The sequence below is a fragment of the Mastigoproctus giganteus genome, chromosome 3, assembly GCF_048544385.1.
Source record: "Mastigoproctus giganteus isolate SK-2022 chromosome 3, ASM4854438v1, whole genome shotgun sequence".
NCBI lineage: Eukaryota > Metazoa > Arthropoda > Arachnida > Uropygi > Thelyphonidae > Mastigoproctus > Mastigoproctus giganteus.
In genome coordinates, this window is record NC_143577.1 from 146,435,657 (window position 1) to 146,451,872 (window position 16,216).

The 16,216-nt window shown below is 36.5% G+C and overlaps 1 protein-coding gene across 3 annotated transcripts in view; it reads left to right on the forward strand.

The window, feature by feature from the left end:
• The window catches only part of LOC150088309 (cyclic AMP-dependent transcription factor ATF-2-like), a 237,356-nt gene extending 221,368 nt beyond the window's left edge, over positions 1–15,988 (forward strand). For all 3 annotated transcript variants that reach the window (XM_090370702.1, XM_090370700.1, XM_090370701.1), the window contains exons 13-14: positions 5,695–5,791; positions 15,729–15,988. In XM_090370702.1, coding sequence (XP_090226828.1) covers positions 5,695–5,791; positions 15,729–15,946 — 315 coding nt within the window. In that variant the 3' untranslated portion in view covers positions 15,947–15,988. The remainder of the gene's footprint in view (positions 1–5,694; positions 5,792–15,728) is intronic.
• Positions 15,989–16,216: the final 228 nt, after the last annotated feature.

Here is a 16,216-nt window from a genome sequence, read left to right on the forward strand (position 1 = left end):
GCCTAAATGTATTGTCGGACATTTAGCAGCTTTAGCTTCTATGATTACTTCCCTGAATGCTTCCTGTTTAGAATTTGCTCTTATGTATATAAAGTGCTTAGCGTTCGCAGCTTGAGGCTCTAGCCCTAAATGCGCCTTAGAATTTGCTCTTAGTAACATTATCAGATGATCCCATTGTATAGAATTAAAAAAACTGTCTGGTACCCTGTAGTCACCTTCACGAAAGCAAAAGTCCTTCCCTTTACCCTAGACAGTGATTGTCTTTAAGTAAATCCCGCATCAGCACACTGTGATCACTGCTACCAGGGGGCCTTTTACCTTCAGGTTCTTAATGAATGAAGAATTTCTGCTGATAATCACATCAAGAGTATTGCATCGTGTTATTGCTTCTCTAACAGCTCCTCTAGAAAACATCATTCAGTAAATCCACAAACGTCTTGCTCATGCGTGAATAACCAAACCACAAGTTCCAGTCAGTATCTGAAAAGTTAAAATCCCCCATTGTAAGACATTCTGGTTTATTTTCGCAATCTATTTCTCTGGATAGTTATGTGTTATACTCATGACAGTCATTAGTCCTATAAAATGCTCCTACTTTCATTTTGTTCCTTCGTGATTATGTCACACCAAACTTACTCAACATTGCACTGGTCACCCATGTTGACTGAATTCGCTACCTTAGATTTTATGTGCTTATGTGTTCTTCTGTGCTTATGCATTAAGAGCATAATCCCATCCCCTTTCCTGTCCTATTTGTCTGTTCGTTGGGAAGGGACCCCATCGTGCCACTTGACAATCAACACTATTCAATATGTCCTTTCTGTACACATTGTACTTGCCGTATTCAAATTTTGTATCTCTTATGTCTGAGTGACACCACATATTGAATATTCCCAAAGGGTTGCATTTTGATGATTTATTCAGCAGTTGATATTCATCAGATTTATTTTCTATGCTCCTAGCATTAGTGTACATACAAGTATACATGCACTTGTTCTTACTTGTAGTTACCCTAACTAAGTCCATGTATTTACTTGTTCCACAATGACCCCGCAGCAGGGCTTGAAAACCTTTTCAGGCTTTTAAATTGCTTTTCAGGCTTTGTTGTGCATGTTCTATTAGTGCAAAAAAGGGACAAAATGGCATTATTAGCTCTGGAGCACAGGTTTTAGGAACAGGTGGAGGATTGCCTTCCTTTTTTGTTTCCTTATTCGGAAAAACATTTTTAAAAAAATGTTTTTCCAAATCATCAATGCATCCCTATTTGAATTAAAAAATTAATGTGCTCCTTAATAAGTTATAATTATGTGTACAGTATTTTTTTCTGAATACAGTATTATAGGTAATTTTATAAAAATAAGTGATATGGCTGCTTCAAGGCATGCTGCTTTAATGATGTGATTATAGTCAGAGGCTGGAATAGGGATGGAAGTTAAATCTAAAGTTGACAGACATTTAGCAGCTTAATCAGCCATTTCATTCCCCAGGAAATGTTACTCAGATTTTTGACTTAATTGTAGGGAAAAATGTGCTCTGATTTAACACATTTGCTGCCTTTTATATTTGCAAGGGTCATCCCTATGTGCCCTCGGGTGCTTCCCTAAAAACATACTAAGAGCAAAGGGATACATCATCATCATCGTGAACTTGGTCCGGCTTAGGTCTTTTAAGACCTGTTCCGTTGTAGCTCTTGGAGGTGGTCTTGATCTTGCCATCGTTGTCTTGGTCGACCAACATTTCTCTTGCCTGTAGGTTTGTAGTTAAAGACTAATTTTGGGATCCGGTCTGGGTTCATTCTTTCTACGTGGCTGATCCATTTTTCCTGATACTGTTTTATGTCATTTACTATGTTATCTACTTTTGATTTCTCGCGGGTATCTATATTTCTTTGGTGGTCTAGTCTTGTAAAGCCTAATAATGGTCTTAAAAATTTCATTTGTGCTACTTCTAGTTTGTGTGCATCTTTCTTATTTATGACCCAAATCTCACAGCTGTAGAAGAGGGCTGGTTTTGAAGTGATGTTGTGCAGTCGTAATTTTGTTTCAGTTGTCATTTGTTTTCCGAAGTGGTGTTTAATAGTTCCATTCATTTTATTATATTTTTGTAGTTTAATGTGGATGTCTTTCCCTTCATTTGATATTAAATTTCCCAAATAGGTGAAGTCAGATATTTGTTCTATTATTTTATCATCAATAACAATTTGACTCTTTGTATATTTTTTCCACATAATCCCATTGATTTTGTTTTTGAGGTGGAGATTTTCATCTCGTACTTTTTACCTATTTTATTAAGTTCATGTGCTGCTATCTGTAGTTCATCTTTGGATTTTGCCATTATAACTTGATCATCAGCATATAATATAGTTTGGATTTTATTCCTGTTGTTCAACTGTATTCCATTGTTAATTGTTTGTTTCCATTCTTTAAGAATTTTATTGATGTAGATATTAAATAAATTTGGTAATAAAAATGAGGTGGTTACACTTCTTAATTATTTTTTAGCATGTTACTACAAATAGGTGCACTATAGCCACTGCAACTTATGCAGCACTAAATATTGGTAACACACACCCACACATGCGCATGCATGCATTTCTGGGGTGCTGGAGCAAGTAGACAGTGCTCCTTAGTAAATGGATTTCATCCATAAGAGTCATCACTCAAAGTAATGATAAAATCTGTTGTTTATAGCATTGTAACATCAACATGCATTTGAATGAGATTCAGAATCCACATCACTTGAATAGAATTCTATTTCAGTATCAGATTACATGTTATAAAGAACTGATTCAATGTCATCAGCATCAACATATTGTCCATCTCTGTTCGTTTTCTGTCCTGATGTCCCAGCTGTGAATCAACTGGGACATCAAGGACTGGGATATAACAACCCTTCAAAGTAAAATTTTATAGAAAAATACTTTTTACCTAAAATTTTATCAGTAGAGACGCACTAAGGATGATGTGTTTTTTTCACGAATTAAAATTTAACAAGAATAATCTTCAAAAAAATTTACCTTTAATTCTTGTGAAACATACTAAACTAGATAAAATAATTCCAGCATAAGCAAAGAACATATGAAATGATGAACCAAGTATGCAGCTTTTATAGCACTCTCTAGACAGTGCAATTGATGCCTAGCAAAATCCCAGTAATTATTATTACTATTATAGTAGTGGCAAATGATGCAAGAAGGCAAGCTTGTCAGCCAAAAAAATAAAAAATAAACCTTCCTACACTATCTTCTCATCCCCTCCAACAATCTGCTTAGTTTTGCCTTGAATTTATTAACACCACCCACCTCCACAACAACAGATGGAAATTTGTTACACCAATCAACCACCTCCTGGTCAAAGGTAAACTTCTGCACATCTGTCCTGCAACCATCCTTTCTCAGTTTCAATTTATGTTCCCTCATGTATGTAGTCTGGCCAAGAGGAAGAATGTCATCAGCACTGAGCTTGCTCAGTCTATTCAAAGCCTTAAACCCTCATCAGATCACCTCACAGGTGCCTAGTCTCTAGATGCCATAGTTGCAGAACTAAAGCCTTTCTTGGCAACAGAATCCTTTTGTTCCCCTTCATCAATTTCATTGCCCTTCTCTGCATCTATTCCAGCAGATCTACATCCTTCCTAAAATGAAGCCTCCAGACATCAATGCAGTTCTCAAGATGCAGCCTAACCATTGCCTTGTACAATGCAATAATCACCTCCTTATACCTACTAGTAAAGTTTTTGTATATCACTAAAAAACCCATGAGCTGACCTGGCAGCATGTCTGCACTGCTCAGAGAAGTTGTAATGCAATAGTCCATAGTTCAGTCGGCAGGCTGATATTGCTTAGTTGTTCATTTCGTATGCCTTTCCAATTACAGCACTCCTCTGTTGACCGCAGTTAAATGGATGCATATCTGTGTTGAAGCACAAACATTGCAGTTTGTTTTAATGCAAGTTTGCATTCATGCAGTGAATGTGTTAAGACAATTGTCATCACCCAATTGTGTCATAAACACAGACTGCCTGTACCAATAAAATCCAGTACCAATATCAAACTATAATAACAAGTTAGTGCTGCTCTATATACAAAAAAAAACAAAAAAAGCTCCAAATAAATATTCCAATGGTTCTTCACAATACTTGAATTCCAAAGAGCCTAATCTCAGTCAAATCAAATTAAAATAGACACACATAATGATGATAAAGCACCTTGCCCCAAGTCTCTGAGTGCCAAGCATTTCTCTGTAACTGACCAATCCCATAGACAATAACAATAGTAAAATTAACAATAACAAAAATATCTTTAAAACCTGCTATACAAATTGGAGCATTAGTAGCAAATTACTGCTATGGATAAAGGGATGGTTGGATGGGAGAAGATGAAAGGTTATCAATGGACTCTCTCTCTCTCTCTCGGAGTGATGTTATTAGTGAAGTTCCCCAGGGTTCCGTGCTGAGCCCATTGTTGTTTTCAGTATTTAGTAATGATGTTGATGACAGCAGTTAGGATATACTACTGCAAAAATATCTGGTAAAATTAAGCAGATGGGTTAAGAAGAGGCTATTAAAGGTTAACATTGGCAAGTGCAAGGTATTTCGTATGTGTTGCAGTAGTCCCAGATTAATGTACCAACTGTGTGGTACCACACTAAGGGTAGTGGAGAATGAAAAAGACGTGGGGATAATTGAGCAATCATATATGAAATTCTCTGAGTAGTGCAGAGGGGCTGCCAGGACAGCTCAAGTGGGTTTTGTCAATGATAAGCATGAATTGTTTCAGCAGGGATAAGGTGGTGATTATCCTGTTGTACAAGGCAATATTACCACATTTAAGTACTGCATACAGGTCTGGAAGCCTAATTTTAAGGAAATTGAACTGTTAGAATGGGTGCAGAGAAAGGCAGTGAGGTTAGTGAGGGGGGGCACAAAAGGGTAATCTTTACCAATTCAGGCTTCAGTTCTGCGAATTGCACTGTTTGGAGACTAGGCACCTGCAACATGATCTGATTAAGGTGTTTAATGCTTTGAATGGATTGAGCAAGCTCAATGCTGATGACATTCTTCCTCTTGCTCAGACTACACAAGAGGGGCATGAATTCAAATTGTGGAAGGATGGTTGTAGGATACATGTGCAGCAATTTGTCTTCAGCCAGCAGGTGGTTGAATGTTCAAAGACACATTTCATCTGTTGTGAAAGTGGTCAGTTTGGATAAATTTGAGGAAGAACTAGACAAATTACTAGAGGGGATGGACAGATGATGTGAGAGGATTTTTTTTTTTTTTTTGGATTTTGCTATATAAGCTTGCTTTCTTACATCATATGCCACTGCTACTACTACTAATAACTTATTTATAAATAAGTTATCTATAAATACATTTGTCTTTTTTTCAGGATAAGACAGTAAAATGGAATTTTAAATGCATTTGTAACAGTAGGATTTTTTGATATAATTAAGTCTTTTGATTTAAACAAATTATTATTGGTATGTATGCTACATTAGAGTGAATTAATTGCAAATGTTTTGAAAGGTTGCTCTGCTCCACTTGATCCTAAAAGCTTAAATTGCTAAGTTTAATTCAATTTCTTTGTAACAGATAGTTATACAACATAATTAACTCTACTTTAAGATTCATATTAAAATAAATTAGGAGTCAAAAGTTAGTAAATGTAATGTGCATTTATTATATTATTTACAGAATGAAGTGCAGATGTTAAGGAATGAAGTGGCTCAACTGAAAACTATGCTTCTTGCTCATAAGGACTGCCCAATTACTCTGCAACAACGTGCTGCAGGTAACTATGTATTATATGTAATATGGTTACATTAAATCACTGCTTTGCAAAATGTTTCCAGGATTATTATGTGAACATGCCGTGCCTGTGATATAATAGATGTACTTTATTTACATACATTTTCTAAGATGTCATGAATAATCTTAGAAAAGCTTTTAAAACCATATGCTGTGCAGTGCAGACAAAATGCGACACTACCAGTCATGAGAATCAGATATAATTTTCTGTGTAAACTCAGCCAAATTTAACAAATATGGATACAGATGAAAACATCCACCAGGATGAGCCAATCTTAGATCTGTACGCAGAAGACGACATCAACACCGGACCACCTATCTTCTCAAAAAAAGAAAGAATAAAATTGGAGAGACAGAAACAGACTGGACCTAAAAGGCAGACTGAACCAGATCCAACTGCTAAAAACAAATAATGGATCACATCATACAGTGGAACTGTAGAGGCCTACATAGCAACATTGATGATAACTATGACCTAATCCAACAGTATAGTCTGGTAAGCATATGTTTACAAGAAACTAATCTACCATTGCAAGTAATTCCAAAAATCAAGAACTATACTATATATTAGCATAACAGAAATAGCAATAACACTGTGTGTGGAGGTGTGGCCTTCCTTGTAAACTCAAGAATCCCTACTAAACATATTCCACTGCAGACCCCCTTAGAAGCAGTAGCAATATGTGTCTCCTTAGGAATCATGTTAATAATAGTTTCAATCTACTTATCACCAAACAAAGAATATACTTATAATGATCTAGAAGAACTTTTCTGCAGATCCCACCTTCCTTTTGTTTATTAGGGGATTTTAATGTCCACCATCCATTCTGGGGCTCCCCACATACAGACAGATGAGGAAAAATTCTAGAATCGCTGCTTGACAAACATAATCTAACACTGTTGAACACTGGTGCAGATACTTACATTCATTTTGCTACTAGAACAACTACAGCTATAGACTTAACAATCTGCTCTCCAACATTGTATCCACTCATTCGCTGGTCATCTCTGGACAATCCCCTAAACAGTGATCATTATCTGATAATTTGTGAAATCCAAACAACTAGAATCCCTCAGGCAAATAATACCCACTTAAAATGGAAATTTTCCAAGGCAGATTGGAAGTTGTTTGCTTCTAATATCTCATTTGACATTGAAATTATCAGACATCAATCCATTGATGATGGCACACAGCACATCACAACTGAGATTCTAAATGCTGTAACCAAGGCTATAACCAAAATCCATACTGGTTCCACGAAACATGCCAATTTGTGGTGGAGTGATGCATGCCAGCTTGCCAAAAAAGAGAAAAACTGGACATTGAACATGTTTCGAAAACACCCAACAACGAAGAACCTTATATTCAAAGAACTTAAAGCAAAAGCATGATTTGTAAAGAAAAAGGCTAAAAAAGATTTTTGGATCCAGTTTGCCTCTACTATAACAAAGATACCAATAGCAGAATAATCTGGAATAAAATAAAAAAAAAAAACTGAATGGTAGATTCCTACCAGCACCCTATACAATACTGAGATGGAACAGACAAGATTATCATCTCCAGTTGAAATAGCTAATGCTCTTGCAGAAAATTTTGCCAAAATCTCAGATATTGCTGCATATGAATCATCCTTTCAGCAACATAAAAGAAGGGCTGAGAAATGCAAATTAAATTTCAGCACAAGACTAACACTCCCATATAATCAGTCCATTACATTTTTGGAGCTACAGGACGTTCTAAAAAAATCAACAAATGTGGCATCAGGTCCTGATGGGATTTATTACCTCATGTTGCAACATCTAGACAAAAGGCATTAAATTCCCTATTGCTGTTTCTGAATCGGCTCTTCTCCAAAAGCCACTATCCTCGCTCATGGTGTCATTGAACAGTGCTAGCTTTTCGTAAACCTGGAAAAGATCAGACAAATCCATGCAACTATAGACCAATATCTCTTACCTGCTGCTTGGGCAAGACATTAGAAAAGGTGATACACAATAGACTTGTATGGTACATAGAATCCCACTCTGTCATCAATTGTAATCAATACGGCTTCCGCAAAAACTGATCCACATTAGACCTAATGGTGAAAGCCGAGTGTAACATACGAAACTCCTTTATCCGAAAAGAACATCTTGCCATGGTGTGCCTAGATATTGAAAAGACATTTGACACCACCTGGCGCTATGGCATTCTACAAGACCTCTATGCCATAGGACTCAGAGGTCGACTCCCAATGATCATAAAGAGTTATCTTAAAAATAGAACTTAAGTGAGTTACTGTAATGCTCTTTCACAATCTTTTGTCCAAAGAGAAAGTGTACCACAGAGATCGGTACTCAGTGCTACACTCTTTGCTCTCAGGATAAACAATTTAGTGCACAACATTTTGGGCAACATAGACATCTATCTTTATGCTGATGACCTTGCAATATCTTGCCATTCACAGAATATGCATTCCATTGAACGACATCTGCAACTTACAACAAACAAAATAGTGTCATGGTCTTCACATAATGGTTATCATCTATCAGCAACCAAAACTACAGCCATTCACTTTTGTAAAAAAATGTGAGTTACATCCAGAACCCGAATTATCATTGGGAAATAAACCGATACCAATCACTAGCAATATCTGATTCTTGGACATGACATTTGACACTAAACTGACATTCCAGAAGCGTATACTACAAACATGGACTATCTGTATATAGCTGAACTAGCTGAATATACTTAAAGTCATCTTATCCATGACATGGGGAGCTGATCGCTATACTCTGCTCCATCTATACCAAGCTTTAATAAGATCGCGATTAGATTATGGTGCTCCAGTTTATGATTCCGCTCGAAAGACTCTGTCGGCATGTCTTAACACAGTACAGCATAGTGCACTTAGGATTGCTCTTGGGGCATTCAGGACTTCGCCTGTCCAAAGCCTATATATAGAAGCCAATGAACCTCCACTCCACCTTCAGAGAAAGATGCTGCTCCTCAGCTATGCAGTTAAAATAAATAGTTTTCCATCTCCTCCTATCTAGTCACACCTCTATGATCCTCAATGGGTAAACCTTTTTAGAAATAAACCTCATGAAAACAAACCTACAGGAATCTGCCTACAAGAACTAATTCAGCAGTGGAATATGCATTTGACCAATTTTCATCAAGACAGAGAAATCATGCAACTTCCATGGAAAGCATGCATATCTTCATGTGATGATTACTTCCAACGTTGGGGGAAACAATCCCTGAACAACGAAACTTTTCAGAAACTACATGCAGCCCACTCCTTGGCATATGGACAAACTCTGCAAATTTATACTGACTGCTCCAAAAGTGACACAGCTGTGGTTCTTACCAACATCAACAGTCTCTGTCTCGCTACCTCAGGAATGCACTGTTTTCACTGCAGAACTCTATGCCATTAAGATGGGTTTGACTTTGATTGCTAATAACTCCGCTCCAAAGACTGTAATCTATACAGACTCTTTTAGTGAAGTGACAGCCTTCCATGGCAATTCTTGCTCTCCCCATCCATTGATAAATCAAATAACAACTGAAATATCGGATCTTCATAAAAATAGGCAGAGTGTCACTTTTGTTGGATCCCAGGGCACACTGGAATACCAGGAAATGAGCATGCAGATAAAGTTACAAGAAATCCCACTGACAATGACAATATCCAGATTCCTTACACAGACTATAAATTAATCATACACTGAATATGCAATGAAAAATGGAGAGAAATTTGGCATAATCAGTTAAATAACAAGTTACGAAATATAAAACAGAATCCGCAGGTATGGAAATCTAGTTTCCACTCAAACAGACACAAAGAGGTTGTTCTTGCCAGAGCATGTATTGGACATACCTACCTTATGCATCTCTATTTATTGCAAGGAAATAACCCCCCACTATGCTTGCATTGTGATTCACCGCTAACTGTAAAACATATTCTTATAGAGTGCGATCATTATCAGTCCGCCAGATTCGTATCATTCCGATCCCTCCATAACTTGAATGAGTCTCTTCAACTAAGACATATTCTTGGAAACTCTAATTTATCTGAATTTTTTCACTTTCTGAAACAGATTAATATATATATGCTCTTATAAACTCGCTTTACTGATCTGTACAGTGTCTCTCCACAGAAATAGGTGCAATTTGGTCATAGTAGCCCTTGCGCCAAAAAAAAAAAAAAAACGAATTAACTGAATGCACTGTTTTAGAGATATAAAAAGTACTTTTAAAACACAAAGGAAATTTCTTACTATGCTACTGACAAGTTGCACTTATATAATTGCAAGGTGCCTGGGAGAGACTCTCAAGTGATAAGAATGGCTGAATAAAGAACTACTACTAGGAATCAAAAGCTCAATATAGGATTAAAGGTGAACAGATCTAGTACTAGGAATCAAAACGTGACCTCACAGTGACCACTGGAAGGGGTTGGGATCGATGCAGCATAAATAAATGAATTTTTTATTTGCATTTTCCATGGCACACCTGAAGCATACTCGCAGCACACCAATGTGCCGCGGCACACAGGTTGAGAAACACTGCCTTAGAGCATCACCAATTTGTTCGATACCTGTCTATGACTCTTCTTGTATGATTGTCAAAAATTTAGTCTTGCAGTTTTGCATCACCACAAAATATACCATTTTACCTCAAATGCTTATAGACAGCTACAGATGTTTTGACAGTTTGGCACTCTTCTGTGAGGCAAGTTTTCTTGGCTTCAAGTGAATTTACTCCAATATACCCATTATGTGAGTTGCATATCTTCTTCTTTGTTTTGATATTGCATTTTGAAAAAGCAATAAAAATATCAGTGTTTTATTTACTATTGTCTTTGCACATTCACTCCTCCTGTCCCAGGTTAATGATTTTTTATATATGTGTTTATATGACTTTGTACTTAACTTTTTGTCCCTTTTTATAAATACTTTTGAAACACCTTACATATGTGATTTGTTTTAATTAAAAGAAATACAACAGAATTCAGGTTCATAAGAGATAATAGTGCATGTTAAACCATTACTGATGTTCATTAATATTATGCACACTAAATATTCATTTGAAAACACATGCAAACTTCCAAATGCTCTTCAGCATTAAGATTTTTTTTTATATGATAGCTTGCTTCTAGAGAAACTGAAAAAAAAAAAGACTTTAAAGTACAGTGGACACCACTTATTTTGATCACTTCAGGACAGTAGCTTAACTGATAACAGTAACTAAAGAAACAAGAATGTTCAATATTGTTTATTGATGCTGAGCAGAAATGTGGAAGTGGATAGAAAGAAAGATTAAAATCAAGCAATATAGAATACTTTAATTTGACTGTCCACTAGTTCTTCAAGAAAGTCATCAATAAAAATGAAATTGTCATGATATTTATATAAAGCCACACAAACCATTAAACACAAATAAAGAAAATAAAAAATTAGTCAATGCTCTACTGTAAAACATTTAGATTGGAAAAAGTACAAATACAGTAATTTGTTATCTTTCACAGAGTAATGATAAGAACTGTACAAAAAGCAACAGCAGTAACATGTAGTGTGCCAGAGTTTGAGAACAAATCAGAGTGTTACTTAATAACTTCCATTGCATATGCATAAACTGTTATAAGACAAAAAAAGTGATAACATAAACTGAAGTGCTGATTATGGTAAACGTCTTTTTCTATGATTAGTACCGGAGTGGACAAAATAATGGAAACACCTGATATGAAAGGAATTGTTTTTGTAATTGGCTCTATGGCATATTTATGAACATGTAGTGATAATTTTTTTTGTGTGTCTTACAAGCAGTTCTATGAAGGAAAGACAATAAAGGCTGATGTTTGTTTAGAGGTGATATTAGCATTAGTAGAGGCATACAATGCAAGAAAGCAAGCTTATGTAGCATCAGCCAAAAAGGAAAAAAAAAAACCCACCCATTTCACCCCTCCATTCGTTGCAAATCCTGTCCAGCTCAGCCTTAAATTTATTTAGGCTCTCAACTTCCACAACAAAAGATGGAAGACTCTTCCACCAATCAACTACCCACTGGCTAAAGGCAAATTTCTGCACATCTATTCTACAACTGTCTTTCCTCAATTTGAAACTGTGCCCCCTCAGGTTCTTAATCTGAGCAAGAGGAAGAATCCCATCAGCATTCAGCTTGCTCAACCCATTCAAGGCCTTATACACCTCAGTCAGATCACCTCGCAAGTGCCTACTCTCCAGGCACTGCAATTTGTAGAACTTAAACCTTTCTTGGTAAGAGCACCCCCTTTTTTCTCCTCACCAATCTTGTTGCCTTTCTTTGTACTCATTCTAGCAACTTTCCATCCTTCCTAAATTGAGGCCTCCAGACCTGTACACAGTACTCTAGTTGTGGCCTGATCATTGCTTTGTATAACGGGATAATCACCTCCCTGTTAGCAAAATCCCTATATATCATTGACAAGACTCAATGACCTGCCCTGGTAGCCCATCTACACTGGTCAGCAAACTTCATATTTGACTGCAGAATTACCCAGGTCTTTTTTACTTTCCACTTCCCTGAGTGTAGTACCACACATTTGGTATTTGTTTTGAGTTATTGCTACCCATATGCACTACTTTGCATTTATTAATGTTAAACTTCAGTTGCCACTTCTCAGCCCATTTGCCCAACTTATCTAGATCCATTTGGAGTAGCTTACTGTGGTTAACAACCCTGCCAACCTTTGTATCATCTGCAAACTTCGACATCAAACCTGATATACTTTTATCAATATCATTAATAAATATACAAAACAACAATGGGCCCAACATTGAACCCTGGGGAACTCCACTAATAACATTTATCCACGAAGAGTAGTGTCCATTGATTACTACTCTCTGTCGTCTCCCACTCAACCTTCCCTTTATCCATTGTAGCAACTTACCTTTAATGCCATGCCTCTCCAATTTGTACCGCAGTCTTCCATGTGCAATAGTATCAGAAGCTTTCCTGAAATCCAAGTATATGATATCAAAAATATTTTTTACATTTAGTTCCTTTGTGACCACATCATAGTATCCAATCAAATTGGTCAGTCAAGACCTCCCTTTAACAAACCCATGCTTGGTCTTAACTATTACTGCAGTCTTGTCTAGATGATCTTGCAATGCTTCTTTAACCAGTGACTCCATTATTCTCCCTAGAACACAAGTTAAACTATCAGATCTATAGTTACTTGTGTCACCTTTTGAACCCCTTTTGTGAATTGGGGATACATTTTCACATCTCCAGTCCATGGGGACCTCCCCTGAGTCCAAGAAAGCTCTCATAATTATGGCTAAGGGTTTGCTTACTTCCTTTGCTGCCTCCTATAATTTAACTGGATAGATCCCATCCTCCCCAGATGCCTTAAATTCAACAATTTCTCCTCCACTTTGCTCTCCATAATTGTTGTTGATGTTGTTGTTGTTGTTTATTTGGTTTTTAGGAGCATTAGCAACTAAGGCTATATTGCTCCGGGATATGTGGTGGTCATTCCCTGACCTTTACGCATCTTCTGTATTTGGTGGTGACGAGCTCGAACCCCGGTCTAATCAAGAAGCGTGTGCTACGCACTGCTGCTCCTTCCCACCTGGCTACGGAGGCGCCTCTCCATAATTAAAAAATCACTTAGCTCCCTGTTAGAGTTTGATAAACTTCTAGCATTCCCTTCCTTGAATAACTCATGTGTGAATGTAGATGCAAAATACTCATTCAGTTTATCATCTACCTGAGCATGATCATCAATAGTCAAACCATCTATGTTAAGTGGTCCAATCTGATTCATCCCTTTCCTTCTAGAGTTTACATAAGTAAAGAACTCTTTGCTGTTTTTCTTTGCATCCTTTGCCAAAGATTTCTCTTAATCTGCCTTTGCCTGCCTAACCTCCTTTGTGACTTGATTACAGACTAGTTTATATCAGGCATAGGCTTCTGTGTCACCTGTTACTTTATATGCATCCCATACATTTTTCTTTTTTTGCCATGAGCCTCATTAATTCATCTGACATCCATTTAAACCTATAAAAAAATATGTGAAGAAAATGCCCAACCTGTTTGAATTCCAAAGAGGGCAAATTGTTGGTGCATGTTTAGTGAGGACATTGGTGAATAAAACTGCTGATTTGTTTAATATATCCAGAGAAACTCTATCAAAAATGATGTCTGCATTCACCAAGTATTGAAAAATGAAATCTGATAGGAAGAATTCTGGCAAAAAATTGAAGCTGACTGAAAAGGATTGTATCCCTCAAAAATAAAACCATTGCCCCAAAAATAACAGCAGAACTTAATGACTCCTGGTAATCTAGTCTCTAGAAAAGCAGTTTGGCAAGAACGTCATTAAGCTGAAATTTATGACAGAGCTGCTGTTGCCAAGCCACTCATTATTGATGGTAATGCTAGAAAGAGGATGCAATGGTGTATGGAGTACAAAAACTGGACACTTGGTGATCGGAAACATGTTATATTTTCAGACGAATCGTCAATCATGCTTTTTTCAAAATCAGGTGGGTTTGTGTTTGGAAAATGCAAAAGGAATTACATTATCCTGGCTGTCTTGTGCCAACCCTCAAGCATGGAGGAGGATCAACAATGGTTTTAGCAGCAATATCTTGGTATTCTTCTTTAGCATTAGTAAAGCACATGATGCAAGAAAGCAAGTTGATATAGCATCAGCCATAAAAAAAAAAAAAAAAAAAACCTTCTCATTTCACCTATCCACTTACTCCAAATGTTTGTCTAGTTCTGTCTTGAATCTCATTAAGCTGTCAACTTCTACGACAGATGGAAGTTTGTTCCAGCAATCAACCACCCATTGGCTAAAGGCAAACTTCTGCACATCTGTATATATATATATCCTACAACTGTCTTTCTCAATTTGAATTTATGTCCTCTCGGGCAATTATTGTGAAGAAAAGGTAGAATCCCATCAGCATTGAGCATGCTCAAACCATTCAAGGCTTTATACACCTCAATCAGATCACCTCGCAGGTGCCTAGTCTCCAGACACTGTAATTTGCAAAACTTAAGCCTTTCTTCATAAGAGCAACCCTTTGTTCTAGTCATTAGATCCTGTCATTACCCTGAATGGACAAATTATTGCCACTATTAGTTACTCTGATATTCTGAGTGATCTAGTTCATCCCATGGTGCAAGCATTGTTCCCCACAAACAATGCATGTTTTAAGATGATAATGCTCCAGTACACACACACACACACAGCCAGATGTGTCCACATTTGGTTTGAGGAGCATAAAACAGGCTAAACATCACCCATGGCCTTCATAATTACCAGACTAAAACATTATTGAGCCACTGTGGTCATATTTGATGAGGAGAGCAGGAAGCAGATTTCCTCCACCTTCATCACACAAGGAGCTTGAAACATTCCTCTGTGATAAATGAGCAGATATTTCACTTAAAACAGCTCAAGATTTTTGAATCTGTTCCACATCGAATACAAGTTGTTTTAAAAACAAAGGGTAACCCAACACCTTATTAATGCATGTTTGTAACTCTTATCTCAAATAATGGTGTTTCCATTATTTTGTCTGTTTCCTGTATATATGTGATCAGGATTTTGTGATTATAATAAGTGGTCTACACTATATTCATATTCTAAATATTCACTTGACTACACATGTGGAAAAAAAAGACTAGAAGAGCTAAAAACCTTTTGCAGTATTATTTGGTTAGTATCTATTTCTAGACCTTTTTTTTAGTAATTCTTGAACGTGTCTGTAAAAGTACATTTTAGTGATAGGTGTAAATTATTTTTATAAATATATAGCAAAAACTAGTCCTGAAACAAAAAAAATGAACTTTTCATGATATGCTGTAAATGTGATGTTCATCTTTATAACTTTAAAGTAACTTTATTTAAGATTGAAAATTCTCTTTCAAACAGCCTCAGTGACCACTGTTTCCATTCCCGTACCTCTTCAGCCTTCTTCAACCATCCTGCCTCAAGTTTCTGATTCTGAGAATTCCAACACTTCACCTGTTACTAGTGCAACTGTGATAAACTCTCCAAGTATTCATATTCCTGTAACTGTGGACTTTGTGGAAGTGGAAGTTAGCTCTTCACCAGGTGGAAGTAGTTTGGAAAGCATAGGAGAGTCATAATTTCTGTACATTTGTGTGTGTGTGTATGTATATATGTGTGTGTGTGAACTGAGAAAAACAGTTACATTTTCAAAAAAATTGAAATTCATCTCTTTTTTTTTTTTTTCACATTGTGAGAAGCTGTGTATATTAGTTCATTTGTATATAAGAATGATCTGCTATTTCAGTGTATCGACACTGTAATAATTAAAGTTACTTATAATAAGTAGCTTGTGTTCAGAGTGCATATTAATCACTAAAGAATGACTAATTGTAAAATTTACTAATTAT